This window comes from Tenrec ecaudatus, chromosome 4 (assembly GCF_050624435.1).
Source record: "Tenrec ecaudatus isolate mTenEca1 chromosome 4, mTenEca1.hap1, whole genome shotgun sequence".
NCBI lineage: Eukaryota > Metazoa > Chordata > Mammalia > Afrosoricida > Tenrecidae > Tenrec > Tenrec ecaudatus.
Window position 1 is genome coordinate 43988209 of NC_134533.1, and position 23946 is coordinate 44012154.

At 42.2% G+C, this 23946-nt stretch overlaps 1 protein-coding gene across 1 annotated transcript in view; it reads left to right on the forward strand.

Moving 5' to 3' along the window:
• Positions 1-23946, forward strand: part of LGR4 (leucine rich repeat containing G protein-coupled receptor 4) — a 134808-nt gene that overhangs the window by 50590 nt on the left and 60272 nt on the right. The window contains exon 2 of the mRNA XM_075545965.1: positions 22828-22899. Coding sequence (XP_075402080.1) covers positions 22828-22899 — 72 coding nt within the window. The remainder of the gene's footprint in view (positions 1-22827; positions 22900-23946) is intronic.

Here is a 23946-nt window from a genome sequence, read left to right on the forward strand (position 1 = left end):
GGCACTAATGTGTAAGGAAGCCTATAACTGGCTTAGAGCGTCTTGGTGGCCAATTGAGCAGGGAAAGAGGATCCACTTGTGATTTCACAGTTTCGATCAAATGAAAATGGCAAATTGTGCAGTACTGAGGTCAGAGAAAACTCTCCCCACCACCCCCTTGGGTCTCCATTGCCCATGATTAAAAGGAGATGCTTAGATTAGATCCGCCGTTCTCGACCTGTGGGTCGAGGCCCCTTGGGGGTCGAACGGCCCTTGCCCAGGAGTCACCCGATCCATTACAGTAGTGAAATGACAGTGATGAAGTGGCAACGAAAGTAATTTTCGGGTTGGGGGTCACCCCCACATGAGAAATGTCTGAAAGGGTCGCGGCATTGGGAAGGTTGAGAACCACTGGGTTAGATGGTAATAAGGTGATGGTGATTATAGTAGGAATAACAGCCAACTGAGTGTGTGTTATGGACTAGCAACTGGGAAGATGTCATGTAATCTAATTCCCAAAGCGGGGTCAGACTGATCATTTTATACTAGAAGGAACTGTGGCACAGAGAATTAAAGGATTTTTCCAAGGTTGTAGAGCTGGTCAGGAGCCCTGGTGACACAGTGGTACAATGCTTGGCCGCTAGCCAGAAGGTCGCCAGGCTGACCCCACCAGCTGCTCTCAAAAGGAGACGTGTCCGTCTGCATTGTGAAGGCTCCCGGCCCTGGAAACCTTACAGGCCGGGCAGCTCTCCTCTGCCCTGTGGGCCGTGCGTTGAATCAGCTCAACAGATGCTTGGTGTTTGGTTTTGGGTTGAGCTAGTGAGTAGGCAGTGTGCTGTATTCAAACCGAGAGCTCTTGGTCTGGCTTTTGGGGTAAACTCTTAACCACTATGCTTTCTAGTTCAGTGGTTCTGTGAGACGCTATTTATAGGGCAAAGCATGTGTTTTGAAATTTTGAAGAAGAAAAATTAGTTTTACTGAAATCCAATTTTACATCATTCTGCCCAAACTATTTTTAAATCCAGTAAGTTATATTTAAATGAAAGCATTGCTCTCTTGTTTTCCCCCAAATGTGTTTGCGTATGAGGTTATGATCCTGCCGTAGCTATAGACCTTTGCTGTTCATCGGAATTGTCTTGTTCCTGATTGGTATTCCGGTGCACTTGTCAAGAAGACCCGCCCTCCTCCTCTTTCCACGGAGCTCCGAGGGCACTTGTGTTACTTGGTGTGCTCCTAACGACAGGGTCTGGAGTTCAAATCTCTACTGGTTTCTTAAATCAAAGGAGGAAGATGAAGCTATCTGCTCCCAGGACGATTTGTAGTTTCGGAAGCTCCATGGAAGGTTGCCAGGGTCGGAATTGACTTGATAGTAGTAGGTCACTCTTTACTTTTCCTCTGCACGCAAGTCTTTGACGTCCTTCAGAGCAGCGGTTCTCAGTCTTCCTGACGCCACGACCCTTTCACACAGCTACTCATGTGGTGGTGACGCCCAACCATAATATTGTTTTCGTTGTCACTTCATCACTGTCATTTTGCTGCTGTTATGAATCGGGTGACCCCTATGAAAGGGCCGTTCAACCCCCAAAGAGGTCAAGACCCACAGGTTGGGAACTGCTGTTTTAGATAGTTGAAAAATTAGTTCATTTTGGAGTACTGTATTAAATAATTGTTACTTAAATAGTGTGTAAAACCTTTAACACTGTTCATGGCATACAGCGATTCTCAACCTGTGGTCGCAACCCCTTTGGGGGCCAAACGACCTTTTCACGAGGTCGCCAGATTCATAACAGTACCAAAATTGCAGTTATGAAGTAGCAACAAAAATAATGTTATGGTTGGGGGATCACCACAACATGAGGAACCGTCTGAAAGGGTTGCGGCATTCAGAAGGTGGAGAACCATTGATTCAGCAGATAATGTAGTCATACATTATGCTAGATACACTTGTGAGTAAAACTAGCCCTCCCCCTGATGTAGCAGAGGGTTAACGTAAAGGAGCAGGACATTGATCCAAGCATTATTTACAATCTAAAGAAATGTTCAGGAAATGTAAATTATTTTTCATATTATTAATATCTTCACAGTGTAGTATTATACGGATGAGGGATTAGATTTTGTTCAAGCCTTTCCTGAAGGCTATCCAAAGCCAGGTCTACATCTCTCCCCATCACAGTCCATCCAACATCATTCAGCCATACTTGCTTCTGTTGGCATAATTATTATTTAATTTATTATCCAAACCAGGAGACCTTTGAGAGTGAAAAGATTGTTATTAACATTTAATCTGAAATAATAGATATAAACACAACATTGTCCCAGGTGAGCTAGGATGTGTTGTCAATCTATTGTTATCTAAATTGATCATCCAATCTTAGATTCCGTAATTATGGTTATGGGTGTGGGTAGTGTGTACCTAATGTTTGCTGAGATCTTGGGAGAATGAATCATTCCCTTTACTGTAGGAGTTTTTTTTAAAGACCTCATTTCTTTAGTTATCCATTTATGTAGTAAATTCAGCTTCAGTAAAGAATCAACTCCAGAATTGACAAGTTTTCTTAATGTGAACATCCTAACGTAAAACCTCTGAAGATGTCTATTTTTGGTTTGTTTGTTTTAATGAACAGTTCATGATAACCCTGTGTTTTCTGTCTAAGGAACAAAATAAAGCTCCAGATCACCCATATTGATTACAGATATTAAAAGGAATTTGCTTCTTGTTTCAGAGATGTTTTAAAATGTGTCAAAAATATGGCTGCCCGCTGACCCTCCTCCCAGAAGAATTTACGTCAGAGGACAGCACTGAAGCTGCAGCTCAGGGAGAGGGACATGTCTGATCAGAGCACATGGGAGCAAATGAAAGGGGAGAAAGAGAGTGAAGCACATCCTGGCCCACCAAGCCTTGAGGATGATATTCCCGCTCAGAGCAGCCAATGCACAGAGAGGATCATATATATGGCTGGCCCCACTATGAGACATGACATCCCTCACTGACCCTTAGACACTGTGGAAATTGTACCCGATCTGACCCCACCACACTGAGGCATAACACAGGGCGTGCAACAGAACAGCAAGGGGAGCAGAGCAAGGAAGTCCTGAGGGAACCCCCAAAATACTTTGGGGCCAAGGTGTGGCACTCTATCAGACTCCACCAGCAAACACTCCTAAAGGTCAACAAACAGACCTTGAAGTATGTATTTTGTCTTTGTTTTTTTGTTGTTGTTTTGTTTTCCTTTGTTGCTTTGTTTTGCTCTTTTTTTAATAATCAGTTTATTAGGGACTCATACAACTCTTATCACAATCCATCTATCCATCCATCCATCCATCCATCCATCCATTGTGTCAAGCACATTTGTACATTGTTGCCTTCATCATTCTCAAAACATTTGCTTTCTACTTGAGCCCTTGGTATCAGCTTGTTTTTGCCTCTCCTTCCCAGCTGCCACCTCCCTTATGAGCCCTTGATCATGTATAAATTGTCACTTTGTCATATCTTACACTGTCCGATATCTCCCTTTACCCACTTTTCTGTTGTCCATCCCCCAAAGAGGAGGTTATATGTAGGTCCTTGTAATTGGTTCCTCCTTTCTACCCCACCTTCTCTCCATGCTCCTGGTATTGCCACTCTCAGCACTGGTCCTGAAGGGATCATCTGTTCCAGATTCCCAGTTTTTCCAGTTCCTATCTGTACCAGTGCACATCCTCTGGTCTAACCCGATTTGTAAGGTAGAATTGGGATCATGATGGGGGGAGGGGAGGAAGCATTTAGGAACTAGAGGAAAGTTGTATGTTTCATCGTTGCTACCCTGGACCCTTACTGGCTCATCTTCTCCCCGAGACCCTTCTTTGGACCCCCAATCTGCACTCTCCCTCATTCACAATGATATGATATTTTGTCTTTGATGTCTGGTACCTGATCCCTTCGACACCTAATTATCACACAGGCTGATGTGCTGCTTCTGTGTGGGCTTTGTTGCTTCTGAGCTAGATAGCTACCTGTTTACCTTCAAGCCTTTAAGACCCCAGATACTATATCTTTTGATAGCCGGGCACTATCAGCATTCTTTACATTTGCTTATTCACCCACTGTGTCTTCAGCGATTGTTTTGGGAAGGTGAGCATCATGGCATGCCAGTTTAATAGAACAAAGTGTTCTTGCATTGCGGGAGTACTTGAGTAGAGGCCCAATCTCCATCTACTACCTTAATACTAAACTTATAAATATATGCACATAGATCTATTTCTCTACCATTATATATAAATATATTTACATATGTACATACCTGTATTTATACCTCTATAAATGCCCTTTGCCTCCTAGTTCTTTCCTCGATTTCCTTTTATGTTCCTCTTGTCCCACTATCATGCTCAGCCTACATTTGGGTTTCAGTAATTCCTCTTGGTCACATTGCCCTTGATCAATCTTTATCAGTCCTCTTACACCCTCCTTGCCACCAATTTTGGATCACTTGTTGTTCCCTGTCCTTTCCCCCACCTCCCCCTCTGCCTTGTCCCCCCCCCTAAACCAGGTAAGATGTCCTCTTCCAGGGATGAGTCTTTCCTGATAACATGTCCGTTCCTGATTTTTTTAAAGTATCCATTTGCTGTTCCAGTGACTGCCTCCTGTTCTATGTATAGATTCTACATGCGCACAATCCATTGTTCTGGAATTCCCGTTCTCTGCAGTGCTCTCCAGTTTGATGCACAGAGTCGAAGGCGCAGTCAGAAAACACAAGGAAACATCTTTCTGGTGTTCCTTCAAAATCCATCAATTATTTCTCTTGATCTATGTCCTCTTCTGAATCTGGTGTGACCTTCTGGAAGCTCCCTAAAATGTGCTGCTGCAGCCATTATTGAATAAGCTGTAGCACATTTTTATTTGCCTGTTGACATTACTGATAATTGATCAATGATGTCTTCATTCTGTCCAGTCACCTTTCTTTGGAATGGGTGTGAATGTGGATACCTCCTCCCTGTCGCTGTCTTCTGAGTTTCTTGACATTAAATAATTGAGCTTCTCTAGAGCGTCATCAGCTTGTTGAAACATTTCAGTTGGTATTTTGTCAGTTCCTGGAAGCTTGCTTTTTGCGGATGCCCTCCGTGGAGCTTGGTCTTCTTCCTTCAGCACCACTGCTTCATGATCTCGTGCTAACTCTGGACGTGAGTGAATGTGGATTAGTTCCTGTGAGTACAGCCATTCAGTATTCATCCCTTCTTTTGTTGCTTCCTGTATCATCAACATTTTGCCCATAGAATCCTTCAGCGTTGAAGCTTGAAGCTTGGAGTTTTCCTTCAGTTTCTTCAGCTTGCGGTGTTCTGAGTGTGTTCTCCCCTTGTGGTTCTCTGACCCCTGTCGTTACGTATTTCTTCATGATGCCTTATCTTCTCGAACTCTGGAATTTCTGTTCAGTTCTTTTATTTCATCATTGTTTTCCATTAACGTTAGCTGCTCCACATTCCAGAGCCCGTTTCAGAGTCTTTTTGGCCATCCACTTTGATCTTCTGTTTCTTTCCTCTGTTTAGTGACCTTTGCTTTTTAATGGATTAGGTTCTTGATGCCGTTTCTCAGCTCAGCAGGCCTTCAGTCATTTGTGTTCAGTGTGTCACACCTGTTTTTGAGATACCTGCTCAAACAGGTGGCTTACACTTAAGGTCAAATTTCAGCTCTCATGGAATTGTTTTAATTTTCTTCACCTTCAACCTGAAGTTTTATAAGAGCAATTGATAGTTCCCCAGCCAGTTTCTGGCCTTCATTTGGCTGATGATATTGAGCTTCTTCACTGTCTCTCCCCATAGATAGTCATCAATTTGATCCTTTTCCACGTGGCAAAGTGTATTTGTGCAGTTGCTGAAAAAATGTATTTGCAAAGAAGTTACTGCCTTTGTCAAATCCTGGCCAGCTTCATTTCTAGCACTAAGGCCCTATTTTCCAATATGCTTATCATCTTTCTCTTTGGTTCCATCTTTAAAATTTCAGTCACCAGTAATTATCAATGCACTTTGGTCGCGTGTTTGATCAGTTTCAGACTGAAGAGATAAGTGTAATTCTTCAATTCTTTAATCACTAGCTTTGGTGATTGGTGCATAAATATGAAATAGTTTTATTAACTGGTCTCGCATGGAGGCATATAGATATCCTACTATGGAGAGCATAGGACTTCAAGAAAAATACTCTTTTTGATGATATGACACCATTCTTTGTGAACCTGTCATTCTAGGTATAGTAAACCACATGATTTCCTGACTCAAAATGATCAATGGCAGTCCACTTCAGCTCAGTAATGCACATGACATTTATCTTTATGCAATGCCTTTCATTTTTGACAACTAATTTCCCCAGATTTATACTTCCTATATCCCATGTTCTGATTGTTAGTGGATGTTTGATTTCTTTTCATTTTTTAATCATGTCCTATCAGAACATGAAGGTCCTGAAAGCTTCTCTCCATCTATGTTATTAAGGTAAATATTATGTGGAGGAGAGTTCTTTTAATCTAAGGGGATCATCTTCCGGCACTGCAGCTCAGTGTTCTGCTGCTGTTCATAAGGCTTTCAGTGCCGGGTTCCTCAGCAATCGCCAGTGTTCTCTTTCCAGTCTGTCTTCTCCACTGAAACATGTTCACCATGGGAACCCCTGCTGATATTTGAAATACTGCTGGTATCAGTTCCACCATCACAGCAACACATGAGCTCCCACAGTGGGAAAACTGGATAGATGTGTAGGGACAAGATTTAAGGCTATCATGTGCTGTGATCAAATAGTTCCTAATCAGAAACACATACTTCACCTGACCTACTCTGGACATGTGAGGAGAGACCAGTCTCTGGAGAAGGCAGCATGTTGTGTAAATAGAGGGGCAGCAAAGAAGAGGAAGACCATCAAGGAGACAGATTGACACAGTAGCTGCACCAGTGGCTTCAAACACAGAACAATTGAGCAATGGCACAGGGCCGGGCAGTGTTTTGTTCTCTGTGCATCAGGCGCTGTGAGATGGTACAGGGCTGGGACAGTGTTTTGTTCTCTTGTGCATCGGGCGCTGTGGGATGGCATAGGGCTGGGGCAGTGTTTTGTTCTCTTGTGCATCGGGCGCTGTGAGATGGTACAGGGCTGGGGCAGTGTTTTGTTCTCTTGTGCATCGGGCGCTGTGAGATGGTACAGGGCTGGGGCAGTGTTTTGTTCTCTGTGCATCGGGCGCTGTGAGATGGTACAGGGCTGGGGCAGTGTTTTGTTCTCTGTGCATCGGGCGCTGTGAGATGGTACAGGGCTGGGGCAGTGTTTTGTTCTCTTGTGCATCGGGCGCTGTGAGATGGTACAGGGCTGGGGCAGCTTTCTGTTTTCTTGTGCATTGGGGCGCTGTGAGATGGTACAGGGCTAGGGCAGCGTTCTGTTTTCTTGTGCATCGGGGCGCTGTGAGATGGTACAGGGCTAGGGCAGCGTTCTGTTTTCTTGTGCATCGGGGCGCTGTGAGATGGTACAGGGCTGGGGCAGCGTTCTGTTTTCTTGTGCATTGGGGCGCTGTGAGATGGCATAGGGCTGGGGCAGTGTTTTGTTCTCTTGTGCATAGGGGCGCTGTGAGATGGTACAGGGCTAGGGCAGTATTTTGTTCTCTTGTTCAGCGGGGCACTGTGAGATGGTACAGGACTGGGAAGTGTTTTGTTCTCTTGTGCATCGGGGCGCTGTGAGATGGTACAGGGCTGGGGCAGCGTTCTGTTTTCTTGTGCATTGGGGCGCTGTGAGATGGTACAGGGCTAGGGCAGTGTTTTGTTCTCTTGTTCATCGGGCGCTGTGAGATGGTACAGGACTGGGAAGTGTTTTGTTCTCTTGTGCATCGGGGCGCTGTGAGTTGGAGCTGACTGGGTGGCATCTAACAAGACATTGAAAAGAAAAGCAACCAAGAACCAAACCTGTTGCTGTCGAGCTGGTCCTGACTCAGCCACCCTCTAGGACAGAGTCAAATTGTGCCATAGAATTTCTTTTCTCTTTAAATTTTAATAATCATTTTATTCGGGGCTCTTACAGCTCTTATTGCAATCCATACATCAGTTGTATCAAGCACATTTGTTCATAAGTTACCATCATCATTTTGAAAACATTTTCTTTCTACTTGAGCCCTTGGTGTCAGCTCCTCTTTGTCCCCCCTCCATCCCTTCCCCACCCTCCTATTCTTGTGAACCCATGATAATTTATAAATTATTTTTATTTTCATATTTTACACTGTCTGCTGTCTTCCTTCTCCCACGTTTCTGTTGCTTGTCCCTGGCGGGAGCGTGGAATGGCTGCACCGATCATTTACATTGGTTCTTCCTTTCTCCCCACCCCCATCCCCCTTCCCTGTACCCTCATGGTATCACTACTCGCATGATTGGTCCTGAGGGGTTTATCTAACCTGGATTCTGTGTGTCGAGAGCTCTTATCTGTAGCAGTGTACATGTTCTGTTCTAGCCAGATTTGTAAGCTAGAACTGGGGTCATGATAGTGGGAGGGGCGGGGGGAGAGAAACATTAAAGAACTAGAGGAAGGTTGCGTGTTTCATTGGTGCTATACTACACCCTGGCTGGCTCATTCTATCCTTGTGACTCTCCTGTAAGGAGATGTCCAATTGTCCACAGATGGGCATTGGGTCTCCATTCCGAACCCCCTCATTTCCGTCCAAATGGTTGTTTATTCTGGGTCTTCTGATGCCTGATAAATGATCCCATCCACACTTCATGATCACCTGGGTTGGAGTGCTTCTTCCATGTGGGCTTTGTTACTTCCCTGCTAGATGGTCACTTGTTTATCTTCAAGCCTCTAAGATTCCAGATGCTGTATCTTGTATTAGCCTATGCGCCTTGATATGAGCAATCATGTTGGGTAGGTGAGCATCACAGAATGTGAGGTTATTAGAACAAAGTGTTCTTGCATTGAGGGAGGACTTGAGTAGAGGCCCAATATTTGTCTGCTACATTAACACTTAACCTATAAATATATGTACATAGACCTATATCCCTCCTTGCCATCGATGTCAGATCTCTTGTTTTTCCTTTGTCCCTGGGGTTGTTTGCTCTCCCCTCCTTTTCTCTGTCCCCTCAGAACTGTCAGTGCCATCGTATTCTCCTCAGCATTGTTTAGCCTGCCTATCTTATATAGGTAGGACATGAAAAGGAAAAAAAGAGATGAAAATGTATGACCGGTTCCAGGTCTGTCTGCTGACCCGTATGAATGTTTTCCAATCTGGTCTGGTGCAGTGCCCTCTGAGTCCGAATTCCTCGGGGACTTTGTTGCTTTTCTCCCCTCGCTGCTCTGTTGAGCTCCCTTTGTGTTACCCCTGGTGTTGGGGTCAGACCGGGCACAATTCCCCCACGATGCCTCCAGCCCCCTGGTAGCACTGTGGGGTCAGTAAGGGGGCATTGTGTCTTGTGGTGGGGCTGACCCAAAGGTCCTCGCTGTGCACTGGTTGCTCTGAACAGGAATGTTGTCCTTGAAGCTTGGTGGGCTGGGATGTCTGTCTGTTTGTCTCTCCTTCTTGGTTTGCTCCCATGTGTCCTGGGAAGACCTGTTACTTTCCCCAGGCTGTATCTTCATGGCCGCAGAATTTCTAAGGTTTTAAAATCGGTAAGGAAGCCAACCTCTACATCTTTCTCTGTTGAGCAGCTGGTAATTTCAACTGGATGCCCTTTCTCTTCAGAGCCGAGTCCTTGAACCACTGACGCTCCACCCCATTTTCTCCTGTGTAGGTTAAATGGTGATTGTGATGAGGCGTTAGTCATTTCCAAAGGGATATCTCGAATGTTCTTTTTATAAACGGTCATTATCAAGGTCTGTTGTCTTGTAGCCCACAGAAATGATTGAGTCACCCCAGGTGCCATTTCCAGTCATTGCTTCAAGTGTAGAATGCATTTTATAAGCCTTCTGGGAGAGAGAGAGAGAGAGAGAGAGAGAGAGAGAGAGAGAGAGAGAGAGAGAGAGAGAGAGAGAGAGAGAGAGAGAGAAAGAGACACCCCTCATGGCCCAAAGGGAAGCAGTTGCCTGCAAAGCCAGCACCTCGGGGGAGTCCCAGTGTGAGGCAAGCCTTGGTCTTGGGGCTGTAGACTGCCACACTGTTTTAGAAGTCTCCCCTTGCCTCGTTACAGTGAGGTCAGTGCCTCCGTGGGTTAGGAGTTGGAGCTGCGCTTGGCCAAGCTTAGACTTGAATGTGCACCCTACTTGTTGTGAGGTTCCTTTTGGATTTAGGGCATTAGGAGAATTTGCTGAAGTGCACAGTTTTTGCCTTTTTTCCTTTCTGCACATCTTTGTATCAGTTTTATCAAAGATGACTCTTGTCAGGGTTCTTCATAAACGCTTCGTGCACAGTAAGTGTTCTGATAGGCCTCTAAAAAAGCTTTCTGTGGGCCCAGTAGAAATTAAGAGAAAGGCTTATTTGTGAAGAGTTTTATTGAAAGAGCTGAAAGTAGCGTCATGAAGCCCTTAAAATGCCTTGTTGGTTTCAGAACCATTATCTCATCTGTTTGACAGTTTGAGAGAGAGCTGGTACCCCAACTTGTGATGGCACCAGGCTGTGGACGTGATGTGGAGAAACTTGAAATGTTTCTCAAACCCATTGGGCCAACTTTGTGTTATTGGCAGGGCAACTTTAATCCAACTTAGATGGAGGAATAAGGAATAATTGGCCTAAATAGCCAATTCCTTGAGTTGTTGGTTTTGCTTATGTTTCACTGACAGTGAAGGAAAACTTGAGTGTGAGCCAGGGAATTCAGACGTTGTGATTGGGTAGAAGGAAGCACACACAAGCTGGGACAAAGTTTCCTGAAACAATGCTTACCTTTACTACAGGAGATGTATCTGATATTTTTCTATTCTTTCCTATTTCAAGTTCTTTAAAATGTTAGCTGGGATTTGTTGAAAAGATTTCGCAACTCATTAATTGATTGTGATCTGAAGTTTAAAAAATACTCGCCTGAACAGAGGTTTTCGTGGGAGTTTGTTTGAAGGCAGGGCCATGAAGTCATGTTTTCCTATCAGTTGTGTTAATAATAAGTGTAGCTATAATAAAATGCAATCCACTTAGTTAATTAGAATATTTACCGTAATAAATGCTGCTAGATTGATTTCTTCATGAATAGGGTGTTTTGTCAGGATGAAGTAATTGAGCGTTTCCAATCTGGCCAGATGACACTCCTTACAATACTTCTTGCTGCTGTGAAGATGACTTTGAAATAGCATTTGTCTGTGTGTCTTGGCTGGTGATGAACAGGATTGTGTCATTGTTAGGGTTACCAGAACAGCTGCTGACACCCAAAGAATGACTGGGTGCCCTCTCCACATAGGAAAGAAACAAAGACTAGTGTAGTTGAACCCGTCTGGTCCATGTGATGACAGATGCTAGAATACTTAATCAAATTATAAAAAGCATTTTATCCTTGATGCTTATCTTTCTTTGCTATTCGGTAAAAATTGTTAGAGAATTAGAGCATTTTACATTGCCCTCTCTAGACCAGATATTTCAAAACTAAGCTCTCTTTTAAAAGACTCAAAGAAAAACAAAACAAAAAAAACAAGCTGAACATGTTTTTATATTAGAAAATAATCACTTGCCCTAGTTTGTTTAACTACCTTTTTAAAGATGTGTCATTTGAAACACACTTGCCTTTCGCTGCAGTATGATATTTACATCCCAGTGTTTTCTTCTCGCCTTTTTACCTTGTAGGGTTAGAGTCTCCTGGAAGAACACACCCTTAACTGTCTGCTAGGCTGCATTTCTTCATGGAGAGCATAAACAATCACAGCATAAAATACTACCTTTGGAAATGAAGTCATGCGTCTTTCTTAATTGCTGAACTCTTGTAATTCTGACAGGTCTGTTTAAGTCTGTACTCACTCACACTTGCAAACACAAGCAAATCTGCCTGAACATTAAGGAAAAACACGAAGCTTGGGATTTCTTATTTTCTACTAATTATGTCTGGCATGGACAGAAGCAGGAATACCTAAGTAAGAGGCATAATGATAGATTTGGGAGGAGCCTTTGGAGTAGAGGAAGCTGAGATTCAGAAGCTGGGTAGCTTCCTCGCTTCCCTGCCTTTCGTCCCATTGTAATCCTCAGCTGCCGGAATGACCTCTCCACAGCAATGCTGACATGCATCAACTCCCCCTGGCAGCATTCCCTGCTTTTAGCATAGAGTTGTGATTTCTAAAGTCCTATATCCGGGCCTTTACAATGTAGTTTCTGCTCATCTTGGTAGCTTCCTTTGCTACTTGTAACCTTACTGCTTGTGATTCTGGATTTCTTTATTGGTTTTATTTCTTTTGACCATGTTGTTGTTAAGTGCCAGCCAGCCAGTTCCAGCGGTTGGTAACACTATACACAACAGAACAAACACTGTTGTGTCCTGTTCCATCCTCAAACCTAGTTCCTACGAGCCCGTTGTTGCAGCCACTGTGCCTGCCAATCCCTCTGGAAGGGTCTTCCTCTTCTCACTGATCCTCAACTTTATGCAGCATGATGTCCTTATCCGGGATCCTGATGACATGTCTAAAGTAGAGGAAATGAAGCTTTGCTGCCCTCACCTCTAAGGAACATTTTGGCTCTACTTCCAAAGCAGATAAACTCACTCTTCTGAGAGTTCATGGCACACTACTCTCTTCCTAGACAACACCTTAGTGCAAGCGTGTCGCTTCTCCTTTGCTCTTTCATACTCATTTTCCAGCTTTCTCCTGCATGTGAAGCACTGGAAAATATCATAGTTTAGATTAGGCACACCTTAGTGTTCAAAGTGACACCTTACATTATTTGATTCCTTGACTGTTTTCTTGGATATTGATTGTAGATCCTAGTAAAGTGAAATTCAACAATTAAAAAATAAAAATGTCAGGACTTTCTCACATTATCATTATGTTGCTTCTTGGTTCAGTTGTAAAGATTTTTATTTTGTTTTATTTTTTTGTTGGGGTGTAATTCATAATGAAGACTGTTGTCTTATATCTTCTTCATTAAGGGCTTCAAATCTTTTTTACTTTTGGCAATGAGGTTGCATATGACAGGTTGTTAATTAATCATCCTCAAAATCTAATTATTCTTAATTTAGCCCAGTTTCTCGCATTATTTTCTCAGCATAAAAATTGAACACATATGGTGGAATAATATAATCTTGACACACAACTTTCCTGATTTTAAATCATACAGCATTTAAAAAATACTTTTATTGGGGCTCTTACATCTCTTATCACAATCTATACATTCCTCCGGTGTTTTGAGCACATTTGCACATATGCCGCTATCATCATTTTCAAAGCATTCTCTTCCCACTTGAGCCCCTGATATCAGCTCCCCATTTCTTCCCCTTTCCTCACGAACCTTCATAAGTTATAGATTATTTTTTTCCATATCTTACATCATCTTCCGTCGCCCCTCACCCTCTTTTTTGTAATTTGTCCCCCTGGGAGGGATCTCTAGATTGATCCTTGTGATTGATTCTCCCTTTCTCCCAAAACCCACCCCTAATCCTCCTTATCTCTACTCTCCTTGTCGTCACTGAGGGGTTTCTTTCCCGGATTCCCCATGTCGTGGGCTCTTACCTGTAGCAGTGTGCATGTTCTGGTCTAATCTGACTTGTAAGGTAGAATTGAGGTCATGATAGTGGGGGGAAGGAAGCACCAAAGAGCTAGAGAAAAGTTGTGTGTTTCATCGGTGCTATACTGCACCCTGACTGGCTCATTTCTTCCCTGTGAGTCCTCTGTAAGGGGATATCCAATGGTCAACAGATGGACATTGGGTCTCCACTCCATACACCCCATCATTCACCTTGGATATGGTTTTTTGGGGTCTTAGATGTCTGACACCTGATCCCATCAACATCTCATGATCACACAGGCTGCTGTGCTTCCTCCATGTGGGCTTTGTTGCTTCCCAGCTAGATGGCCACTTGTTACCTTCAAGCCTTAAAGACCCCAGATGCTGTATATTTTGATTGCTGGCACCTTCAGCTTTCTTCACCACATTTGCTTGTGCACCCATTTTGTCTTCAGTGGTCGTGTCAGGAAGGCGACGTCACAGAATGCTGGATTGTTAGAACAAAGTGTTCTTGTGTTGAGGGAGTACTTGAGTCGAGGCCCAAAGTCCATCTGCAACCTTAATTCTTAACATATAGATATGAATACATAGTTCTATTCCCCTTTCATTACATACAGTATTTCTTGTAGTATCTGAATGACTACCTGTTGGTCTATGTACAGGTTCTGTATGAGCATAATTAAGTGTTTTGGAATTCCCATTCATGGCAACATTATTCATTATTTACTTTGGATATTATTTGACACACACAGTAATAAATCCTTTTGCAATCAGTAAAGCGCAGCATCCTTTTGGTATCCCTTGCTTCAGCCAAGATATATTTCTGGCAGTTCTCTGATGATGTACTACTGCAACCATTTTTGAACTTTTGAATTATCTTTAGTAAAGTTTTACACTTGTGGGATGTTAATGATACTGTTTGATCATTTCTGCCTTATTTCTTGGGAATGTGCACATATTTTTATCTTTTCTAATTGGTTTACTGTAGCTAGTTATCTTCTAAGTTTCTTGCCTTCTTCCAGCATGGCATCCATTTGTTGAAACATCTTAATTGGTATTCTGTCAATTTCCAGAGCCTGGATGGTCACCAAAGCTTTCAATCCAGTTTGACCTTTGTTCAATTCCGTTGGTTCTTGGTTGTGTGCTACCTCCTGGAATGGATAAATGGCAACCAGTTCATTTTGGTTACCAACTCCGTGTGTATTTCTCCCATCTTCTTTTTATCCTCTTTTTGTTTAATATTTTGCCAATAAAGCAAAACAAAACAAAACAAACAACCAAACCCACTGCCATCAAGTCAATGCTGATTCTTAGCACAATTCTGAATCTTAGCAATTCTGTACAGGGATTCTGAGGTTGTAAACCTTTCAGAAAGCAGAAGGTTTTATCTTTCTCCTGAGGATCGGCTGGTGGGTTTTAACCATGGATCTGTGTTAGCAGTCACACCTTTACCCAACAGCGCCATCAGAACTCCATGGAATCCTTCAGTATTCTAACCAGAGGAAATTTTTGAATATAGATTTTTATTTTGTATTGAATTTGACTGTGGTCGTGGATGGCAGAATAGGTTGTACTGGAGATATCTGCTATTTGGAGATCGACCTGAAATATCTAGTTGATTATAAAAGACTTTGGTAAATCTCTGAAATAGTATTGGCCCTTGGTGATTGTCAGCATTTTTCTATTGCGCTTAAAGAATCACTACCGTTTAAACTCCCTGTGTTCTTACTGCGGCATATGCCCAGAAGTCACTTTTTACCCACCAAGGAGTGTTTGAGATATAATTAATAACATGGCAACAGGGCAGCAGCAATACTTGGGAAAAAAAACAACTCTACAAATAGAAGGGCTTATTCAAATTTAGATAACACCAGGTCACTCATAGTGTGTTTACAATGAAATAAATCCGTGGCAGCAGCCCAGGAGCTGCGAGGCCTCGGTGGCCATGTCTAGAGCTGTCCACGCTCGGCCACCAGCAAACAGGTTAAGCTGGCTTAGGGAGCGTTTTACTGGATTGTAAAAGGCACCTTGTTGAAACACGATGCTTTTCTTTGCTCGGTCGATACTTAGGCATTAGTGAATTTTATGGTGGGGAAAAGATGAGAGTTTAACCACTGGGGAGTTTTAGCAGTTTCAATTAAACAATCGTACCCTTTGAGTTTTAATTTTGAAATCAGTGACGAATGGTGTTTGGCGCTGTTCAGCTCTGGTTTTCTGGTGAGGTGACGTGCTTTTGTATTTCTGAGCTCGGTGTTGGAAGTCGAGGATTTTGCGTTGGGTGGGTGCAGTGTGCAGCCATGGGCTCTGCTCTGTTCTAGTTATAGTGTGTCTTAAGAAGCCTACGAAAGCCATCGGTGGTGACAAAACCAACCACAATGAGAAAGCATACATTTCGGTGTATTTTTTCCTTACTAATAAAGTTCTAGATTTCATCCTTTGTTTTAGAACAAAACTCTGTGAGTCACCTGTCACCTTAAATTTTGCAGACTGGATCATATCTTGCCTGTCAAAATTTTTCTACAAGAATGTAATTTATTCTTTTTTTAGTGAAGTATTTGATCTTCCATCTTTCTGGAGCTTAGAGTCTAATTGTTGTAGTTATATACAATTCTCAGTTCGAGGCGTTTTACACAATTTAGTGCATCATGTTAGTAAGATTTCTCTCTGGGAAGACCATCAGAGGTGGAGTGTGGTGGTTGGCCTGCCGTTAGTCAGGTTTCTGTCCACTAGGTTCGCATGGCTTTCAGGAGCAGCGAAAACTTTGACGATGATAAGATACTAACGGTTTCTTTTGAACTTATGTTACTTCAGCTATTACTACCTCCCTTTTCCAAATGAAACAGCCAGGGCCTGAAAGGAGAAATCACAGCTTGTCCAAGGTCACATAGCTGGTACAGGTAGTGAGTCCATAGCTACGTCTCGGTCTGTCTGCCTCCACAGCAAGAGTACCAGGAGATCGCAAAACCAGCTCTCTTGACATTGACCGTGAGAGGTGGTTGTAAGTTGGGGGTGCTCTGGCCTTGTGAATTAATTTTTGTAGATGTTTTATTTATTAATTCTCCAGAACCTTAGATGGTGAATTGCTGAGTTTAATTACAGATGTAACTGGTAAGAGTGTGTTGTGAAGTGCTTCTTTTAGCTCAAGTTTTCAGTATAACCTTCTTTATTTATGTATTTTAATAATGTATATGCCTGTGTCTAATATGTATTGGCATAGAGCTTCCATTTGTAAATTGCTTTACTTACCCCACCCCCACCCCCCAGCCCTCCAGGATCCTATCCAACCTTTTAATTTTAAAGTCTGCACCCCTTAAATCCTTTTGCTGGTGTTGGTGATGTCAGGTCTGGAATCTACTCTGAAGACTTGAAGACTAGGTTGTTTATCACCATTAGCCCTTATTATTTTAAATGAATACCCACCCACCTTATACTCTGTAACCACATGTTTCCAGCACTTCTCTGGAGATAACATCTTGTAGCCTTCCCCACCCCCCTTTATTTTTCTCCACTCTATCCATACATACTTTATGATAAAACCCAGAAAGCATGAGGGAACCGGAAAGTATGAAGAAAGAGAGAACCTCTTTGTTTATGAAATTCAGAACCACTTGGAATCGAGTGTGGTTCCTGAACCAGAAGCTTTGAAACACATCTCATCATGTGTTTGACTTTATTAGTTTGTACATATGACGTGCCACTAATTACATTTACAGCTCACAGCAAAACTACCTGTTAAGTCTTGTTGACTCTGAGGGAAAAAAATTAAGCATTACATATGCGTATCTATTCAAAAAAATTGGAATGTGGGGAGCAGTGTGGTTTACATTCACTCTAATTATGTGAGTTTCTTTCTTCTTCTTGGGTCCAGTGCTCTCCAGATCTTTTTTCGGATGAGTCAGCTAATCAGTTGTCCTGCTCCTGTGATTCTTACCTGGATACAAGTGTGTCAAGCTTATAGGAAACTACGTGGAAGCCTCATTTTTGGAAGCTGTAATTTAGTATTCGTCCTCTCTGCTTGTATTGGAAAGACAAGAATGCAACTGAAATGGTTCAATAATTTACCAAAACATTGTTTACCTTTATCAGACTATTATTTTTGCCTTTTAATATAATTAAGAGTTTTATTGTAATCTCATGAATTTAGCTGGTTAAGGAGCACTGTTGGCGTTGTGCGCTATATGTTGGGCTGCTAACCAGAAGGGTAGGAGTCCAGACCCACCAGCTTCTTCACAAGAGAAAGATAAGCCTGTCTGCTCCTGTGAAGATGTACAGTCGTAGAGACTGTATATTAGGGTCACTAAGAGTTGGGATTAACTTGATGGCAGGAAGTTTTGTTTTGTTTTTTTCTGGGGAAGGGAGCGGGGGCTTGGAGACAGAGTTTGTTTTTGTGAACATTTAGTAAAATGTTCAGTGAGAGTGGCCCAGTAGCTTTTATAATTGCAAACAATTAGTTTTTAAATTTTGCACTAGTTTCCTTTTGGAAAAAAATATATCCTTTCCATAAATGAATCTCAAAGATCTTTATCAGGAAGACCTTTCCCTCCATGAAAAGTATGGAAAAAGACAAATCACGGAAGGCATGGAGTGTTAGGTTGGAAAGCCACAAAACCAACCAGCTAATTCAACTCCTTCAATTTTCAGATAAGCAGTCTGAGACCAAGGATTATATAGCAGCAAACGGGCAGTCCTTGGAAGTGAACCGATTCTGTGTGATGCTGCTTCTGTAGTGTCCTAGTGTGTTCATGCAGAGCACAGCATTTCCTACCTCCTCATGATGATATGCGACTAAAGTAGCATCTGAGCAAATATATAAAAATCATAATTTTTGGAAAGTACATTAGTTTTGTCCTAATTAAAGGTTATTTTAATAGAATTTGGGTTCTTGGTTATGTAAAATTGTGTCTACCACCATAAGAACTCTGGAAAACATGTCAATGTCTAAGAAATTAGGAACTTGGGTCCCTCAGTTGATAAAGCTAGTTCTAGTTCTTTCTGAGAGTCATTGATGATTGTGCCAAGGCCCTGAGGCAGTCGGTATCCCTCCTGTTTTTCCACCTTGGTAGAATTTAAAGGTTTGCTTTATCTCTTTATTATCTTGAAGCGCAATAACAGGATTCAAAGGATACTTTAGATGGCTGAGTTCATATTCCTGCTGTATCTATTGTTGAATGGCCTTGAGAAAGTATTTTACCTCAGTTTCCCCCTATATAAAGTGAGGCCTTATGTGAGGTATTACCGAGTTATGAACGTTCATACATGTTAGCTGCTGTTATTGTTATGGCCCATTCTTACCTAAAAGACTGTCTGAACCCATTGGGCCTCTATTCAAGCACTCCCTCAACACAAGAACACTTTGTTCTAATAACCTGGCATTCTGTGATGCTCACCTTCCCAACACAATTGCTGAAGACAAAATGGGTGCATAAGCAAATGTAGTGAAGAAAGCTGATGGTGCCCGGCTATCAAAAGATACAGCATCTGGTGTATTAAAGGTTTTAAGGTAAGCAAGTAGCCATCTAGCTGGGAAGCAACAACACCCACATGGAAGAAGCACACCAGCCTGTGGGATCTTGAGGTGTTGGTAGGATCAGACATCAGAAAACCCAGAACAAGCAATCATATTGATTCAAGCAAGAGTGGGAGGATGGGCGGAGTGGAGACCCAAAGCCGCCTATCTGTAGACACTTGGACATCCCCTCGCATGAGGGTCACAAGGAAGAGATGAGCCAGCCAGGGTACAGTATAGCACAGACTAAATATACAACATTCCTCTAGTTCTTTAATGCTTCCTCCCTCCACTATCATGACCCCAATTCTACCTTACAAATCCGGCTAGACCAGAGAATGCAGACACACAGAATTCCAGACAGATAACTCCCTCAGGAACAGGAATGGAAGTAGCAGTACCATGAGAGTAGGGGAAGGTGGGGGGAGAAAGGGGAAACTAATCACAATGACCAATACATAACACCCCCCCACTTCCCAATGGGGGATGAATAACAGAAATGTGGGTGAAGGGAGACAGTGGTCAGTGTGAGATATGAAAATAATAATAATTTATAAATTATCGAGGGTTCATGAGAGAAAGGGTGGATGAGGGAGGGAAAAATGAGCTGATATCAAGGGCTAAAGTAGAAAGAAAATGTTTTGAAAAGGATGATGGCCACATATGTGCAAATGTGCTTGACACAGTGGGTGTATGGATTGTTATAAGAGCTGTATGAAAAAAAAAAAAAAGAGCTGTATGAGCCCCCAGTAAAATGATTAATAAATAAATACATAAATAAAAAAGCTTATCCAAACCTGTTTAAGAAGGGCTAGTAAGAAGGAGTAAGATTCCATTCCTGAATCTTAATGTAAGGACATACAGGGAGAAAGGACTCACCAATCTTTTTTTTAAAAAAAAGTTTTATTGGCATGTACTTCAGATATCATGCAATTTAATCCAGTCATATTAAATAGATTTGTGCAATCATTACTTAGATTAATTTCAATACATCTTTTTCTTATATTCATTGTTCTTAGCTCCGTATTTCCCCACTTCCTCCCATGCCATGCCCTTAAGCAATTATCAAATTGAGTTACTCTCTCTTTGGATCTGCCTATCTTAGATTTCATATATAGAAAATCATACAAAATCATTATTTCCTAATGATAAAGACTAGCCAAAACACAGAAAAGCCTCGTTCAAAAAAGGGAGAAAATATTAAAAACTGAAACATTTAAAATGGGTCAAAATGGAAATCAAGTGATAAGGTCTATTACACTTTAACTGTATCTGCCATGATTGACTTCCCAATGTTCTCTGTCTGATAATAGGAAGGCTATTCACATTCCTTCACAATGGTCAGAGTGCATTCACCAGAGCCTAATCCATGTGGGAACCCTGCAAAAGGATTCTCGGCTTCCATTGTCACACATAGCCTGCAGACTACCATTCTCTCCTTGGATTTAGGTTTTATAATCTACAATCCTTGGATCACACAGGCTCTTGTGTTTCTATCATGCAAACGTAGTTGATGCCTCACTTAGATAGCTCCTTGTTTGACAATAAGCCTTTAAAACCCCAGCTGCTATTCTTTCTGATAGCCAGGCACCATGGTTTTCCCACCGCACTTCCTATCTTCATGGTGCCCATGTCTCCAGTGCCCTCTTCACGAGGGTGAACATTGAGCGGGGCCATGGCATAAGAACTAATTGTTTTTCTAAATTGGGGCAAGAATGAAATGTGAGCCCCAGATGCAAGGGGCTTAAGTGGAGAGCAAATGCCTTGAGAATGTTTGGGGCAGGGAATGTATGGATGTGCTTTATACAATTGATGTATGTATATGTATGGATTGTGGTAAGAGTTGTATGAGTCCCTAATAAAATGTAAAAAAAGAAAAGAGAAAAAAATGACTAGGGCAAAGACTGTACAGGTGTGCTTTATACAATTGATGTTTGTATATGTATGAACTGTGATAAGAAATGTATGAGCCCCAATAAATTGTTAAAAAAAATAAATAAATAAAATATAAGCAAAAAAAAAAAAAAAGAAATGTGAGCCCCAAATCCGTACCTATGATTTACATATATTTGTGGTTCATTTTAGAGATTTCATTATTATTTTATGATAGAAAACATGATCAATCATCTCCCTGTTGATAGTGTCATTAATTTAGCCGATGGAACAGAATTTAAAACACTGGTGAGAAAAGGAAATCATACAAGTATAGGCTGGCTTCAGACTGGCTTCAAATCCATGAGTTGTTAACTTGTACAGATTTAACTCTTAACTGACTGACCACCCTTTTCTGCTTCTTTATATCTCATCCTTTCAATAACACTCATTCACAAAGGCAGAAACATGCCTGCCAGATTAATGCGTGTCGTAAAAAAGCAAAGAAAGCATTAAAATTAGTAGGTATGTGGTAGTCGCCGACCACCATTCTTTGAACACTCTCCAAGCGAGAGAGCCGAATCAAAGTTCAAGGACCGGCCCTTCCCGTAAACTTGAGGTAGCAGTCAGCTACTCCTCACAGCAGCACCTAAGTTTGAGCCTTAAGTTCAGAGGAGCGTGGCAGTTCCTTGAATCTGCTTTAGGCAAGTGTGAGATCAAACCTGGTTCACGTAGTGGGGTTTCCACACTGAATCCTTCTGGTGTGGCTATGAAAGACGCTGTCGCCCTGAGAGGACAGTCTAAGGTCCCATGGTTTATATAGCCCACGGCCTGGGTCACCAAGGGCTGGATAGAAACTATCAAAAGTAGGACCCACGTCTCTTGCTGCTTCCCACCGGTAACAGCTGACTGAAAAGATGAAAGTGACATAGCATGTTGGTTCCCAGCTGACATGGTGTACTTGATTTCTTTTCTACCCCCTTATATCAGTATGTTTAATCTCATCATTGAAATGCCACCTACGTGAATTTTTTATGCTGATTTCAAGAGAAGAGAGAAGAAATCCATCATTGAATTGAACACTAGATGAGAGGCAGAGACATGGGCCAAGTGCATGCTGGGGCTTTCCCCTTGGGCTCTGTTGACTTCTCTTTCATGCTGTTGCTGGTACGCAGAGTGTAGAACGAGAAAGTCAGTTCATGAGGCAGCTACCGGGGAAGAAAGAAATGGTTCATGAAGTGTTCGTAGCTGTTGGGACTAGTTAATTGTTGAGTTGTGTCGTTAGTGAGTTCCCTCCTTTCTGCTGACTCTGGAGGGAGAAGCTGGAGTCTGACTGCATACCTGTCGTGTAGGCACTTGTCTCGAGCCTGCGTCTGTTCGTGGGCTGAGAATGAACTCCACTTACAGCTATCACCTGGAGGTCTTTTATAAATGTTACAGAAAATGTGACTGGGGGAGAGCAAGGGCATATTTTTATTATCTTTGACAGTGGGGTCCAGAAGCCATATTGCCTGAGAATTTATTTTACCAAGCCCTGTACTGTATCCACACATTGATTTCAGCCTCTGGGCTTGGAGTACTAGAGTCCTGGGAAGCCCCATCAGTCTGCTCATTTTAGATAATTTGCAATCATGTGGTCCAAGATACTTAACTTGGGACGATCCGGGTTCTGGGTAAAGAAAGAATCATATTGGATGTTTCTAAATTACATAATCCTGTGTGTAATAAAAGATCGAATTGTTTTGCACTTGCTCCATCATTGCATTCTGAAGCCAAATTTTGATTATTGTTAGGTTTTGCTTCCCCTGGTCCTTTTTTTTTTCCACTACAAATTTTCAGTGCTCACTTACTTTTAAATTGAATTAAATGCTATAAGTCTAATAACACCCAGTTAATGATCTTCTTTAACGTTATGTTTTCCAGGGACATCAGTATGAACAACATTACTCAATTGCCAGAAGATGCATTCAAGAATTTCCCTTTTCTAGAAGAGTTGTAAGTATTACTTACCTTATAGCACTGATTTGCTGAATTCTTTAGAAGTTTATGCGGCAGAAGGGAGTCTCTGATGTTTGCTGTTCTGGAAAATTTGCTTTGCGCAGAGGAATGTGCGCGTGCGTGCATGTGTGTGTGTGTGTGTTAGGGAGTGGGATCTTAATTTTTTTTTTAAGTGAAGCTAGTTTTGAAAGCCAGATATAAAAAATGCTACTTTGGCGGGACTTTTCTCCCCTTTTTTGCTGCAATTATTTTAAGCAAGAATGCTGCAGTGACAAGAGTTAATTCCAGTGCTGTCCTCAGCTGACACGGCTGCCGTGTGATTACTATTGTTGTCAAAGGAGTTGCTGTACGGGAAACGCAACCATGCAAAAATATCCGAGGTGTTTCACGGTCACGACACAGCAGGCAGTGTCAGCAGTAGCAGAATGCTGCGTATGGTTTGAGGTGGGTCTTGGACAGTGGAGGGGACTTGGAACATCGTCACCTGTGGCTCTCAACATTGTAGCTCTAAGAATGCTGCCGGATGCTCAGTTCTTTCTCTCTTTTCCCATTTCGGGGAACACGGTGGGGCTGAGAAAAGTGGCAGTGGGTGATGAAGGCAGGCCTGGAGAGGCTGGACCTTCGAAGCAGGTCTGATAGTTGGGCTGGGGAGATGGGTGGACTTGGATAGATTAACAGTTGGCATGTGGTAAGAATTTTCCATGTTATTTTAACCGGCGTGATTTTTTTTTCCCTCCATACCTTTTTTGGGAATTCATAATTGAAATAGGCACTTTTAGGTTTAAAAAGAATTGGGAGTTATCTCAACTGGGACATATAACTATATCTATTTTAAATCCTGGTGAGCAAACATAATGAGACTTGCATCAGGTCAAATATAAGTTGTCAATAGACTATGTGGTATGTGGCGGTAAGATGATGACAGTTTGGTAACTGAGAACACCAAAGACAAATAACGCTGAAAGGGCATACATTTATATTATAGATTTTGTCCTGTTGCCCAGGTGGTCAGTATTAGATACAAATTCTGTGAATCCCTGTAGC